At 46.7% G+C, this 15,563-nt stretch overlaps 1 protein-coding gene across 1 annotated transcript in view; it reads right to left on the bottom strand.

Moving 5' to 3' along the window:
* LGMN (legumain) overlaps positions 1-15,563 on the bottom strand; it is a 43,648-nt gene that overhangs the window by 7,502 nt on the left and 20,583 nt on the right. The window contains exons 3-10 of the mRNA XM_017857894.1: positions 7,791-7,888; positions 6,429-6,510; positions 5,181-5,266; positions 3,395-3,470; positions 2,845-2,907; positions 1,840-1,906; positions 873-991; positions 695-784 (exon numbers count right to left, since the gene is read on the bottom strand). Of these exons, the coding sequence (XP_017713383.1) occupies positions 695-784; positions 873-991; positions 1,840-1,906; positions 2,845-2,907; positions 3,395-3,470; positions 5,181-5,266; positions 6,429-6,510; positions 7,791-7,888 (681 nt within the window). The remainder of the gene's footprint in view (positions 1-694; positions 785-872; positions 992-1,839; positions 1,907-2,844; positions 2,908-3,394; positions 3,471-5,180; positions 5,267-6,428; positions 6,511-7,790; positions 7,889-15,563) is intronic.

The following is a 15,563-nucleotide window of genomic DNA, read 5'->3' on the forward strand; positions in this document are numbered from 1 at the left end:
CAGCTGGCGAGCTCTCCACTGGGGGTGGGCTGCTTGGGGAATGGTGTTTGGGCATATGAACAACTGGGAGGTCCTGCACATTTGTTAGGGTGTTTGCACATACCAAACGGTAGCCCCTGCAGCTTCACTTAGGGTCCAAGCTTTTAGCAGCCACCTGCTGCAACACCATTTAACCACAGAGGTCCCTTCTGGACATATTTGGAGGAGGATAAAATGTCTCCAATTTATAGCCAAAGGGTAAAGGGAACAACCTGCAGCTTGCAAAGCAGCAGGACTCCAGAAAATCCAAGGTGCAGAGTGGCTGTGGGACCACCTACAGGCCGTAGAGCAGCAGCTTTCGAGTCAGTGATCTCTTGCTGCACACTAGGCCTGTGTTTAGCGTAAGTAACGCACAGCCCTCTTTCATGCTCCTAGCTACCTTGTGCACTTGGGTTTTGACCAATGAGGAAACAAATTCAGAGAAGTGAAATCACTTGCCCAAAGCCTCACAACTCTGCAAGTTTGAACCTAGCAATGTCTGATTCCAAAGCCCACAGGTCCCCAGGATGGAGTGGCTATGAGAGGCAGAGGCATCCCCTGCCTCAACCATTCCTCACCCAGATCCTGTGTCTCTTTAGCAAGAGATCAATATGCCAGGCAAGTCCACCTAGGACACAAGGTACCAGAGGGCCGGCGCGCGAGGCTCCCGACTCACTTTGTTTCCGTACTGCATGACGTGGCTGGTGTTGGTGTGTGATTTCACCAGGTGGTACTGCTTGTGCAGGGTCTCTTTAGTCAGATCTTCCTGCAAAACATGAGACCATTAAAGACCTCTGACAGTCAGAGTCTGATGGTTAAACCCCAGCTGAACCGCCAGCCCCCTAAGGTCTCACCACGTCCGAGTCTTCCATCCAGTTGACGCTGTACCAGTCCCCCAGGTACGTGGACCTCTTCTCATCATAGTAACAGGCGTAGGACGACTCTCTGGGGTTGGCAGCAGTAGTTGCATAAACTACGAGGAATTAAAGATGATCTTTTAGTCGCATTTTATTCCTGCCTTGGATTACGCTTGAAGCCTGAGTCCTTCTTTCTCCCCTGGTGATATCGAAGCATGCTACTTATGATCAGCACAGGAGGGCAGGGACACATAACCAGACCCAGCCCTGTGCATTCCATGACAATAACTCATCTCAAATTAAATGCGGAAGAAAGACGAGCCAGCTGATAGAGGTTTTTTGCAGCAATTGGCAAATTGGCATGCTTAGGACACTATGCTATTCTGGAAGAATGCTGACATTTCCACAGCATGGGAAACTTAAAGAATATGGGCTTACTTTGGTTTCCAGAGAGATCTGACATTTATTGAAGAAACATCTAGATTAACTGAACCTATACAAAAGCTACCACTTACTAGCTCTCTACCATGGGCTTAGAATTGTGCTGGACAAATGCTAGTGTTTAAAATATGAGTCTCCCAACAGACACGTACTATCTTTATCCCCATTTTACAGATGGGGATAATTGAGGATCAAAAAGGGCCAGTCACCTGCTTGAGGTCAGAGAGCAACCAATACATTGCAAAGGATGGAGGCTGGTCCAAAGCCCATGTAGTTTTAGCTTCAGTAGTTTTACTAGAACCTGGAAGCGCACTGTGAGGCTCACATACAGATTCTTTATTCCCTGACTGCCAATTCTTCAAGAGCAGAGGAAGCCCAGAGCTACCTGCAGGTATCTCCCCATGTTTATGGCCCAGGCTGCCCTCAGCAGCCCCTGCTTATGGAGAATGCTCAGTTCCATGTCAGCGATATTTGAGCAACCTGCTTGCCAGCCCAGGTCGAGGCCGGCACCCCAACCACCTACCATTGATGTTATCCGGCAGGTGGTTCATCATGGACCCAGACTCACAGGCTTCAATGTAGAACACCATCTGTGAGGCAGACGGGGCAGGTGAGCTCACCCCAGCCAGGTACAGGCCTCCAGCCACGCTACTGGAGCTCTGCCCACTCCCTCTACCCATTCCTAACAAGTCCTCCAGGCTTGCTTCTGGGAGACATTATTGCTGTAAAGAGGCTGCTGCCAGAAGCTATGGAAGCTGCTGCCACACAAACTTATTCATTGCTAATGGAAAAAAATCATCTATTAGCTGAAACAATGCAGAGAAAACGGAGCCATGTGATGCTAAGGAAAACGGTTCCACCATCCAGTGCAGGGAGGAGTTTCAAAGACCAAACAGCCCAGCAGGCCATCTTTCTGCATTACTGTCACATATCACCCAACCTATGCAGGGTTTTTTTTTTTTTTTTTGGTAGAGACGCAGTCTCGCTATGTTGCCCAGGCTGGTCTTAAACTCCTGGCCTCAAGTGATCTTCCTGCCTCAGCCTCCTAAGGTGCTGGGACTATAGGAGTGAGCCACCGCATCCAGCCAAAAACTCTGGCCCTACACAGTTTCCATAAAGGGTGCTATAAGGGTGAGAAAGGCTCAAAGTGAGAATAAGATAATGGTATTTTCCTCCCCAACTGCCCAAAATTGAGGACAGTCTTAGGAATAGGAGTCTGCAAAGTGTGGGCCGAAGACCAGCAGCAGCAAGATCACACGGAAACACAAGGCAAATTCTCAGGCCCCCTCCCCAGACCTACTGGGTCAAACTCTGGGGGCGAAGCCCACACTATTTTAACAAGCTCTCCAGTGATTCCAATCTAATAGCTAGAGCTGAAAGGCTCATCCTGGGAAACCAGTGGTTGGAAGGATCCCCTTTCTAGAAAACACAGCACCCACAGTTGGAGGACGGTCACGGGACTGCGGGCTCTCCACCCACGGCTTTCCCCACAGCCCTCCCCACAACGCTGCCCCAAGGGCTGAATTACCTTTCGGTACATTTTGTGTTTGTACATGTAATGGATGGTCTCATTCAGGTCCTTTACATGAAGCTGAAAGGTGAGAATGTTGATTCAGACCAACACATCAAGAGAAACTATTCGCTGGATAACTCACTACTAAAGTTCTGATGATGCTTCATAAACTCTTTTCTACCAACCCCTAGAAGTAATCATGGGGAAGAACATAATCCCAGAATGTCATCACGTGTTTTATGCCCGCGCTTAAAAAGGGGAAGAGGATGTATCTCTTCACCCATTACTTTGTCCAGAGCTTTTGGTCTATTCTGAGGTCTAGTGCGATACACCCACGTCCTGAGATAGCTACTGAAGCTGCGATATGAACAGAAATGCAGGGAAAACCGTCTGGAAGAGATGCCCTTGGATAGATTTCAAGCTGCTAAACCTGTCCCCCACTCCCACCCACCACACGTACAAACCAACCCTGGTAGGACACTAGAAAATACACGCTATGGGTTTGATCTCAACATCTTGCTTTTCTGTTCTGCTAGTTTGTCCCTAAAATGTCGAGAAAACTCACATCTTCATTGGGAAAAACCAGTATTCCAGTAGATCCATGGTCGGTGAAGTAAACGAACACGTGATCCTGGGGGCCGCTGCCAAGAAAGAATCAGAGGTCAATCATTTCCTTTTCTGTTTTTACTTCTATTTCTCTGAAAAGCTGCCCTAATCAAAAAATTAAGAAGTTTGGGGAGTAAGGTTGCCCAACCAGGTTTGAAGATGAACACAAGGGCCCAGTGACCAGCCTGTCCCTTCCACTCCCCTTAGTGTGATTCTGAACCACAGTATAGATCCTAGAGCCTCCAAATTCTGAAGTATGGCTGGAAAGGAGGAGGGGCCTTTCCTGGACAGCCGATCACACAGACCTGGTGTGAGGTGGACAGTGGGGTCCTGTGGCAATTGGGTCTCATCCCAGGCAGCCACACTCTCTAACCAGATCTCCCCAACATGAGTTCAGCACAGGCCGGCAGCCTCCCGCTCCAGGCCTCCTGCAGCCCACACAGTTTGGATGACCACCTGCCTGCCTCACCAGGGCTTCCCCCAGATGGCGCTGCTTCGAAGTGGCAGAGATGTAATAACTTACATGAAGCCAATTTGGTTCACCCTCACAGATGTCCTTTTTTTTTTTTTTTGAGATAGAGTCTCACCCTGTCGCCCAGGCTGGAGTGCAATGGCGTGATCTCAGCTCACTGTAACCTCCGCCTCCCAGATTAAAGCAATTCTCCTGCCTCAGCCTCCCGAGTAGCTCGGATCATAGGCATGCGCAACCACGTCTGGCTAATTTTTTGTATCTTTAGTAGTGACGGGGTTTCACCATGTTGGCCAGGGTGGTCTCAAACTCCTGACCTCGTGATCCACCCACCTCAGCCTCCCAAAGTGTGTGTGGTTTTTTTGTTGTTTTTTTTTTTTGAGACAGAGTCTCACTCTGTTGCTCAGGCTGGATTGCTCAGGCTGGAGTGCAGTAGCACAATCTTGCCTCACTGCAACCTCCACCTTCTGGATTCAAGCAATTCTCCTGCCTCAGCCATCAGAGTAGCTGGGACTACAGGCACATGCCACCACGCCTGGCTAATTTTTGTACTTTCAGTAGAGACGGGGTTTCACCATGTTGACCAGGCTGCTCTTCAACTCCTGATTTCAAGTGATCCGCCCACCTTGGCCTCCCAAAGTGCTGGGATTACAGGCTGAGCCACCGCACCAGGCCTCTGCACTAATTCATACAAGCTTACTTGTGCCCAGGTCTCCCTTCCAGCCTAAAAGAAACATGCTACTGGAATCTCTGGTATCACATAAAAATGCCACATGAACAATTACTAAACAGTAAGACATCTCTAGCCCACAGCCAGCAGGGTAAGCACTGGGGTTCGTCTTCCCCAATATGAAAGTCAGCCATGCATTTACAAATGTGCCTCTCCCCACTGGGCTGATCTGTGATCAGAGCACAGGGCTGGTGGTCCTGCAATCTGGCCACAGGGATTCAAACCTGCCTCAGGGGCTCCATAGGCAGTGGGACATCCCTGTGCTATAATCCCCAGACAACAAGGAACGAGGAGTTTAAGTGACAGGAACATTGTATTAATCATGAGGGGCCCTGGATCACAAGGTAAATTTAGTGCAGAAATGGGCTGCCAAGAGAAGCCATGAAACAACAGCCCTAAGCACCTGTCCTAAATCAGAACAAAACTCTCCACTCTGTAATTTCTCACAGGTAAACAGGCTAGGATCACAGAACAACATCTGTTCAATTCTCTATACTGGGGTCCCAGGCCATTGAGAGAAGTGTAATATCTGTAAACAGACATTACCTCTTCAGGACTTTCCCGGATCCGACGCCCTTCACTGCTTCTGCATCGCCTCTCAACACAGCAAGGAAATTTTGTGGGGTAACATCCTACAAAGAATTAGGAGGCACAATCAGATGCAGCTGTCGCTCCAACCCAGAGAGTTGGCTGAGTCTGCAGCCAACCCACGCCACCAGCCTGCACATTCCAAGGCTCATGGCTTAAGAGCAAACACTTTTGGCCAAGTGTGGTGGCTTATGCCTGTAATCCTAGCACTTTAGGAGGCCGAGGCGGGCGGACCACTTGAGGTCAGGAGTTCAAGGCTAGCCTGGCCAACACAGTGAAACCCCACCTCTACTGAAAGTAGAAAAATTAGCCAGGCATCATGGCACCCGCCTATAATCCCAGCTACTATGGAGTCTGAGGCAGGAAAATCACTTGAACCAGGGAAGCAGAGGTTGCAGTGAGCTAAGATCGTGCCACTGTACTCCAGCCTGGGCGACAGTGCAAGACTCCATCTCAAACAACCAAACACTATACAGAAACAATTTCATTAAATAGGATCATCTTTTTTACTTGTATGATATGTTAAATTTAATTGTATTTGACTTTAAAAGAAAAATAAAATAAAATATGAAACTGAAAGAATTGTTAAACATCAGATAAAAGTTTCTTATCAAAAAGATAATTAATTCCTAAAAGATCCAACACTTAAAACAGACTATGAAAACCAGGAGAATGAAGGCATTACGGTGATTTTAAAAATGTGTCCATTGAGACAGTCTCAATCAACTAGGAGGAACAGAAAAGTTTCTGGAAGTAATATACTATTATATCTGTAATACACTATGTAATATAATAAACCATATAATAATAATAAATGAAAAACTATCTCAGCAAAAATCCTGAGATACTTTGCACCAAGCCTGGTACGGAGAAAACTGATTTTTATAAAAGAGCACAGGTAATATATAATCAGATTAATGGTGATATCTCAAGAAAGGTTAATACAGAAGAAAGTACACGGTCAGGCCTAAAGTATAAGCCGGTAACTATCAGTAGATTGCAACTGATTCTAAACATTTTCTTTTCCTCTGCTTTCTTTCAAAACTCTCATAATTTACTCCTCAGGCACAAATCCTAATACAAATGTGAAACACTGACCAGAAGCCAGTCTAGGGAGGCTCTGATTCTAGAAACAGAAAAAAGAGGGAAAAATCATCACTAAAATGAAAACTAAACCTGCTGGCTCCACCCCCAGCAGCCACTCACCTCTCCGGTGTAGTCCTTTGGGACTCCCTGATAGACATCCGTGCCATTGGGCCTGTTGATCACAATTCCTGGAGTGGGATTACTGAAAATTAAAGGACACAATTGAAACAAAATGTGGCGTGCCTCCGAAATCTCTCTCTTCAAACACACGCATGTTAGGTGAAAAAATAGGAAACATCTATGTTTGTCAAAGATGCAACTTATGGCCTGCACGGTGGTCAACATGTAAGTGGTTTTAGCAGCTTGGGGATCTCAGCAGTCCCACAGCTCAAGAGCTCTTGGCAGAGGCAGTGAGGAGCTGAGCTTGAAAAGCCTCAGGCAGGGACCAAAAGCCTGGGTGCTCCCAGCTGCCTGCTGGAAACCAGAGAGCACCAAGAGGGCAAGGCCTCATCAAAAGCTCTCTCAGAGCGAAACTACTTTCAGAAAGAGACAGGACAGAGAACAAGACTTTAATACAAGAGCTTAGGCATTAAAGCCTCAGAATGGGTGATGGATGAGCTGAGAATGTGACCAAAGTAAGGGTAGCGCCCTTCACTGCAGCTGCAGCAGGGTGACCACGGAGCTAGGAGGTTAGAACTCGCTGAGTTTATGCCCATACTTGCTGCCTCTGATCTCTGCAAGAAATCAGATAAGCGGGCACAAGGGAACTATTTGTGAAGTTAAACTCAGCAAGTAATAAAATAAGTATAGAAAGAAGGTAGTAGGAAGATCTAACCTATAAACAAAAGCATTCTACGTGCAGGTCTCCTGTGCTGCAGCCTGCTCGGAGCTTAGGAGCAAGCACCGTAGAACCCAACAAGTCCTCCAAGGTGAGGAGGAACTCAGCTTTTAAACCCTTTCAAAGCACCCACCAGGTCTTTGCCACTCCCAGGGCACACCCAAGTTACGGTCAAAGCTCAACATGAGGGTCAGGCGTGGTGGCTCACATCTGTAATCCCAGCATTTTGGGAGGCCAAGGAAGCCAGATCACTTGAGGTCAGAAGTTCAAGACCCGCCTGGCCAACCTGGTGAAATCCTGTCTCTACTAAAAAATACAAAAATTGGCTGGGCATGGCGGTGCACACCTGCAGTCCCAGCTTCTTGGGAGGCTGAGGTGGGAGGATCACTTGAACCCAGCAGGTGGAGGGTGCAGTGAGCTGAAATCGCACCATTGCACTCCAGCCTGGGCGACAGAGCAAGACTGTCTCAAAAAAAACAAAAAAAAACCCAAAGTTCAACATGAGGTATCCCTGTGGTCTTTTGTCTGGGAGTCTGTTATATATTCTAACATTAGGCCCACTAGGATTCCTGTGAGTCTATGTGACCTTTTTTTAAATACCCTGAAGTCCTTCACCATCAAGTTCCAAGTATTCCCCCACTTACTCTTCAGAGTAAGCAATGTCATCATACATCATCACAACAATCTGCTCGTCGGGAATCCCATTCCGGTGAATGATCTGGTAGGCATGGCACGCATCTGCCTGGGAGAAATGATTTGGTTAAGTTTTAGATTTTGCCCAGGAGGCTAGTTTTGGAGTTCGAAGGAGTGATGTGTTCTGTCTCCCAGAAGACTTACCGTGAATCATCCCCTATCAGTCAGGCATTTAAGTTACTATTTTCAAACACATATATTGATATTTTTTATCTCACTTTAAAAAGATCCCCCATCCATCCAAAGTATTATTCAGCAGGAAACTAGTGCACACATGGGCTACGTACACATGCACATGTGAGCACACGTGCACACACACACCCCACCACCACCACCATCACCATCACCACCATCACCCATCACCATCACCACCACTGCCACCACCAATGCTGCCACCACTAATACCACCACCACCACCACCATCGCCACTGCACCAACACCACCACCACTGCCACCCACCACACACACCACTGCCACCTTACCGCCACCACCACCACTGCCACCGTACCGCCACCATCACCACCACCACTATCACTGCCACCACCACCAACACCCACATCACCACTACCACCGCCACCAATGCCGCCACCACCACCACCGCCACCACCACCACCATCACTGCCACCACCACTACCACCACCACTACCACTGCCACCATCACCACTGCCACCACCACCAACACCACTATCACTGCCACCGCCACCACCATTACCACCACCACCACTACCACTGCCACCATCACCACTGCCACCACCACCTCCGCCACCACTGCCACCACCACCACTACTGCCACCACATCTGTAGGTAAGAAGGACCTCTGCAAGTCCTAAGTAACTTGTTTTTATTTTTCAGACTATACAACAGTCTCTGGAAAGCACGGATTTTAGTCTCAGAAACAGAATGACTCAGAATGATCAACAGAGCTAGTTCTATTTCCCACAGGATTCTTCTGATTCAAGTACTTTGTGTGCCAAAGTCACTGTTTAGAGAACTGATTGAACACTCAAAAGTCCAACTCAGGAATTGAGAAATTGCTCTTAAGTTTTAAAAAACAACAAGAATACAAAGGAAGACAATATTAGGAATATGAGAAAAATGTTCCTAATGCAACTCCCTGTCCACGCAAGGGTGAAGACAGACTTGCATCCTTATCTCAGGTGAAACATACTACCACTTCATGCCTTGGAAATCATCAGAAGACAGAAAGGAATAATGTTGCCTGTCTGCTTACATTTAATGCTGTCACTCCTAGAACAAAGACGTAAGTAAGCATAAGGAGAGGCGCGTGCCCAGCAATTTGCCTCCCCAAGGAAGACAGCCTGAGAGACTGGATGTGCACACAGCACACTCGAAACAACACTGAGCATAGCAATAAAACTAAAGCTCATCGAACATTCAGACTGGCACTTTGCCTGTGGCTGTCCCAACCAAATGGATTTATTTCATGACAAAGATGGGTGCTTGGTATACAGTTTTTGAAGGCTGAATGGATGAGTCTAGGACCTGGCACTCAAGAGCAATTAGATGAATGGATGACTGAATAAATAGGAAACTAATACATTTTTATTGACTTACTTCTATTTGTCCAGCACTGTGCTAAGACTTTGTAGGCATTATCTCGTTTAATTCTCATAGCAACCCTTTGTGATAAAGGTAATGATCCCCATTTTATTATGGATAAGGAAAAAGCAGCCTCTGGAGGTGAGGTGACCTGCCCAAGTCACACAGTGCTCAAGTGAAAGATCCCAGGTGTTCTGGCCAGGCACAATGGCTCACGCCTGTAATCCCAGCACTTTGGGAGGCTGAGGCGGGCAGATCACCTGAGGTCTAGAGTTTGAGACCAGACTGACCAACATGGTGAAACCTCATCTCTACTAAAAATACAAAATTAGCTGGGCGTGGTGACACATGCCTTAATCCTAGCTACTCGGGAGGCTGAGGCAGGAGAACCGCCTGAACCCGGGAGACGGAGGTTGCAGTGAGCCAAGATCGCACCATTGCACTCCAGCCTGGGCAACAAAAGTGAAACTCAGTCTCAAAAAAAAAAGAAAGATCCCCATGTCCCCAGAACTTGATCCTGCTTCATACAGGGACAAGAGAGAAATCATTAAAATTATAGAGGCCCACAGCAAACACAGATCATTTTAAAATAGTCACTAAATATTATATACACACACACGCACACAGATTGTTAGATATTTAAGTCCCCATTTCTGTGGATTAGTGACCTTCAAACACTAATTGTGGTAGGCAGAATAACAGCTCCCAAGGCTGTCCACATCCTAATCCCAGGAGCCTGTGACTACGTTACATTACAGAGCAAAAGGTTATTAAGATAGCAGATGGATTTCAGGTTGCCAATCAGCTGGTCTTAAAATAGGGAGGTTGTCCCGGATTATTCTAGTGCCCCAATGTCATTTTTGTTTATTTTTTTGTTTTCTTTTTTTTTGAGACAGGGTCTTACTGTCTCCCAGGCGGGAGTACACAGGTGCAATCTCAGCTCACTGCAGCCTCCACCTCCTGGGCCTCCCACCTCAGCCTCCCAGGTAGCTGAGACTACAGGCATACACCACTGCACCTGGCTAATTTCTAAAATGTTTTGTAGAGACAGGGTCTGGCTACGTTGCTTTGGCTGGTCTTGAACTCCTGGGCTCAAGCGATCCACCTGCCTTGGATAGAGAGTGCTAGGATTACAGGTGCGAGTCACTGTGCCCAGCCTTCAGTGGGCCTAATGTAATCACAAAGGCTTTTGTATGTGGAGACAGAGGCAGGAGTCAGTGTCCGAGTAATGCAGTGTAAGAAAGATTCAACTGACCCTTGTTGGCACTGAGGATGGAAGAAGGGGCCAGAAGCCAATAACTGCAGGCAGCGTCTAAAAGCTGGAAAAGACAAGAAAGTGGAGCCTCCACTAGAGTCACCAAGGAACACAGCCCAGGCAACACTGTGATTTAACCCAGTGGCAGCCGTTTCACATTTCTTACCTCCAGAACTGTAAGATAATAAATTTGTGTTGTTTCAAACCATGAAGTCTGTGGCAATCTGTTTAAGCAGTGACAGTAAACTAGTACAGCTATGGTGGAAGTAGAGTGTAACTGGCACTCTACTCTCTCTGGAAGACATCTTGACATTATCAATGAGGTTCAACCACACACCCTCCAACCCAGCAATTCTACTCCTAGCCATATAGCCTAGCAAAACTCTATCTCCCACAGATAACCAGAAAATGTTCAGAGCATCAGTTTAACAGCAAAAGCCAAGAAATAACTCCAATGATTGAGAGCTGGAAAAATACATTGTCATAGGTTCACATAAATGGAATACCTGAAAATGAACGGACTACAAGCCACTACTCAGATGATGGGTACCCAAGAAGCACAAACCCCACCACTACGCAATATATCCATGGAGCCCCTGAATCTATAAAAACTTTAAAAAATACGCAAATAAGTACAACCCAGTTTTCAAAATAGACAACTCTTGGGAACATAATGAAAAAAAGTCATAGAAAGAACAAGTCATAGATTACATTTATATAAAGGTCAAAACAGGCTAATGTAAACATTATGCTGTTTACAGTTAAACAGACATACAGCAAAACTATAAAGCAAAGGAATGAATGACAAAAAATTGAGAAGCTTGGTCTCTGAAGGGAAGGAAGGGGGAGTCCATCAGACAGGGGACGAGGTACTAGTACAATTCTATTTTTTTTAGCAAGATGCAAGGTACACAGGTATTCATTTTATTATTCTTTAAGTTGTACACATGTTATACAGACATTATTTGCCTGCTTTAGTTTTAAAAAATCAAATCAGGCTGGGTGCAGTGGCTCACACCCGTAATTCTAGCACTTTGTGAGGCCAAGGATCCCAGCACTTTGGGATCACTTGAGGTCAGGAGTTTGAGACCAGCCTGGCCAATATGGTAAAACCCCGCCTCTACTAAAAATACAAAGAAATTAGCCAGGCGTGGTGGTGCATGCCTGTAATCCCAGCTACTCAGGAGGCTGAGGCAGGAGAAATCACTTGAACCCAGGAGGCAGAGGTTGCAGTGACCCAAGATTACACCACTGCACTCCAGCCTGGGCAACAGAGCAAGACTCTGTCTCAAAAAAAACAAAAAACAAAAAAAAAACCTTGATAAATTGGCTCAGCAAAATTAAAACCTTCAGTGCTTCCAAAGACATTATTAAGAAAATAAAAAGACAAGCAACAGACTACGAGAAAATATTTGCAAAACATATATCTGACAAAGGGCTTACACTGAAACTCCCAAAGAACTCCTATACCACAGAGCCAAAAACGGGCAAAAGATTTCAATAAACATTTCACCTAAGAAGATATACAAATGGTTAGTCAGCAAATGAAAAGATGTCCAACATCACCCGTTATTAGGAAATGCAAATTAAAACCACACTGAGCTACCACTTCACAGACAGACAATAACAAGCGTTGTCGAGAACTGAGGAACCAAGAGCATCCATACATCTATGGGAATGTAACGTGGAGCCGTGATTCTGGAAACGAGCTTTACAGTTTCTCGAAGTGTCAAACATAAATTTACCATGTGACCCAACAATTCCAACTCTTATTTTTTTTGAGACGGAGTCTTGCTCTGTCGCCCAGGCTGGAGTGCAGTGGTGCGATCTTAGCTCACTGCAACCTCCGCCTCCCGGGTGCAAGCGATTCTACTGCCTCAGCCTCCTGAGTAGCTGGGATTACAGGTGTTTACCACCACACCCAGCTAATTTTTATATTTTTAGTAGAGATGGGGTTTCACCATGTTGGTCAGGCTGGTCTCAAACTCCTGACCTCGTGACCCACCTGCCTTGGCCTCCCAAAGTGCTAGGATTACAGGTGTGAGCCACCACACCCGGCCTGCAATTCCAACTCTTAAGTACCTACTCAAGAGAAACAAAAAAATGTATTCACACAAAGATTTGCACGCAAATGTTCTTGGCAGCATTGTTCATAATAACCAAAAATTGGAAACAACCCAAATGTCCATCAACTGGTAAATGGGCAGGCAAAACGTGGTCTATCCATACAATGGAATACTATTTGCGAATAAAAGGGAGTGGAGCACTGATGCATGCTACAACGTGAACAAACTTCAAAAACATGAGACTAGGAGAAGCCAGACACAAAAGACCATACACTGTTTAGCTCCATTGATAGGAAATGTTCAGAATAAACAAATCTATACAGCTAGAAAGTAGATGATTAGTAGTTGCCTGGGGCTAGAAGTGGGAAGTGCAAATATGCCCAAAGGATTTTTTTTTTTTGAGTCAGTCTTGCTCTGTTGCCCAGGCTGGAGTGCAGTGGTGTGATCATGGCTCACTGCAGCCTCTGCCTCCAGGGTTCAAGCAATTCTTGAACCTCAGCCTCCCAAGTAGCTGGGATTACAGGCGTGTGCCACCACGCCCAGCTAATTTTGTATTTTAGTAAAAATTGGGTTTCACCATGTTGGCCAGGCTGGTCTCAAACTCCTGGCCTCAAATGATCCATCTGCCTTGGCCTCCCAAAGTGCTGGGATTATAGGTGTGAGCCACCGCCCAGCCTGCCCAAAGGATCATACTGGGATGATGGAAATATCAAACTGACCTATAGTGATGTTTGCACAACTTGGTAAATTTACTAAAAAATCACTGAGTTACATAAATTAAACTCAGTGGATGAATTAAGATGATATGTCTTAAACTCAGCCTCAATAAAGTTATATATTTTCTGCAGGAGCAAGTTCAGAGTGCCTTGTGTTGTTGCTCCTGCACTGTTTGGGACCCCCAGCACTCTTGAGAGGTACGTGCTTTCATCCCCATCTTACAGACGGGGACAAGCTCAGGAAGGGCCATGGCTGACCCCAACGGTGCCTCGTGCCCCATCTTCCACCCTCATTGCTGCCTCATCAGGCTATGACTCTCTTCTGAGCCTTGGGGGCACTTGGTTGCCTCTACCTTTGTTAACTCAGCAGGTTCTTCAATTAAGTCAAATATTTACTAGCACTCAAAAGAGATACAAGTGGGGTTCAACTCAAACAATGTGAAAATGGCATTACTACTTGTATTACTTCCCCTAAACCCATGTGACCTATACTGTATTTTCCCTGCTTAAGCCCAGAAAAGTCATAAAAGGTCATATTCGAGAGGTGGGCATTGAGCAAGACTTCTAAGGAGCACAGAGCCCTCTGGAATGACGAACAGAGATTGTGTCTTGGCTGGTTTCATAACTTGTGCTGGGAATTCCGCTGGTCTTCCTAATGCCTCCCGTGATTTGCCGAGAGGATCACTGTCCCCACTCTGCTTGCACTGCCTCCAGCTTGGCCAGCTGTCAGCTAAACAAAGACAAGTCAAACAAGGTCTAAATACATTGGCAAGCCGCGTGTCACAGTTGCTGTAAAGGATCTGCTCTCCAGCCAGCTCTGCTCACCTGTCAAGTGTACATATATGATCACTTCCTGACACACAGCTGAGCAGTGCTGAGGTGAGGCACCAGGCTGGGGTTTTGCAAGGTGCCTCGCTGACCCCACTGCCAACCCCACAGAAAGAATCTGACAATGTAGTTTGTTCAAACTTATACAGCACGTAACTGGAGGGAAGGAATGACACCTGAGGTCTGAACAAATCCAGAGCCACATTCTTTCCAAGGTCCTGTACTGCCTCTGGCATTTACAAGGATGGCCCTGCTGCACGAATGGGCCCATGTCCACATCCCACACGCTAGGCATTCCCCTGCACAATCCCCTCCATCCTCCTTCCTAATCCCTTCCCACCATGTCCTCTTTAAAAGCAGATTTCAGGCCAGACACAGTGGCCTGTAATCTGAGCACTTTGGGAGGCCGAGGAAAGAGGATCACTTGAGCCCAGGAGTTCGAGACCAGCCTGGGAAACATAGCAAGACTTCATCTCTACAAAAAAAAATATTTTTAACTAGTTGGGCATGGTGGCGCACCTGTGGTCCCAGCTACTTAGGAGGATCCCTGGAGCCCAGAAGTTCGAGGCTGCAATGAGCTATGATAACACCACTGAGCTCCAGCCTAAGTGACAGAATAAGACCCTGTTGGTGAAAAAATAAAAATAAAAGCGGATTTCTTCTTTTGTTTTTATTTTTTTGGAGACAGAGTCTCGTTCTGTCACCCAGGCTGGAGTGCAGTGGCACAAACTCGGCTCACTGCAACTTCCGCCTACCAGGTTCAAGCAATTCTCCTGCCTCAGCCTCCCGAGTAGCTGGGATTACAGGTGCCTGCCACCATGCCTGGCTAATTTTTGTATTTTGGTAGAGACAGGGTTTCACCATGTTGGCCAGGCTGGTCTCAAACTCCTGACCTCAGGTGATCCACCTGGTCAGTCTCCCAAAGTGATGAAATTACAGGCGTGAGCCACCACGCCCTGCCGCGGATTTCTTTTTTTAAACATAAAAGTGATACTGTGCAACAACATGGATTAACCTCCAAACACCATAAGTTGTGAGCTCGTCTGGCCAGGCGCGGTGGCTCACACTTGTAATCCCAGCACTTTGGGAGGCTGAGGCAGGTGGATCACCTGAGGTCAGGAGTTCAAGACCAGTCTGGCCAACATGGTGAAACCCTGTCTCTACTAAAATATAAAATTAGCCAGGTGTGGTGGCAGGTGCTTGTAATCCCAGCTATTCGGGAGGCTGAGGCAGGAGAATCGCTTGAACCCAGGAGGCAGAGACTGCAGTGAGCCTGAGATCACGCCATTGCACTCTAGA

The sequence above is a fragment of the Rhinopithecus bieti genome, unplaced genomic scaffold (assembly GCF_001698545.2).
Source record: "Rhinopithecus bieti isolate Rb0 unplaced genomic scaffold, ASM169854v2 scaffold_41913, whole genome shotgun sequence".
Lineage (NCBI taxonomy): Eukaryota > Metazoa > Chordata > Mammalia > Primates > Cercopithecidae > Rhinopithecus > Rhinopithecus bieti.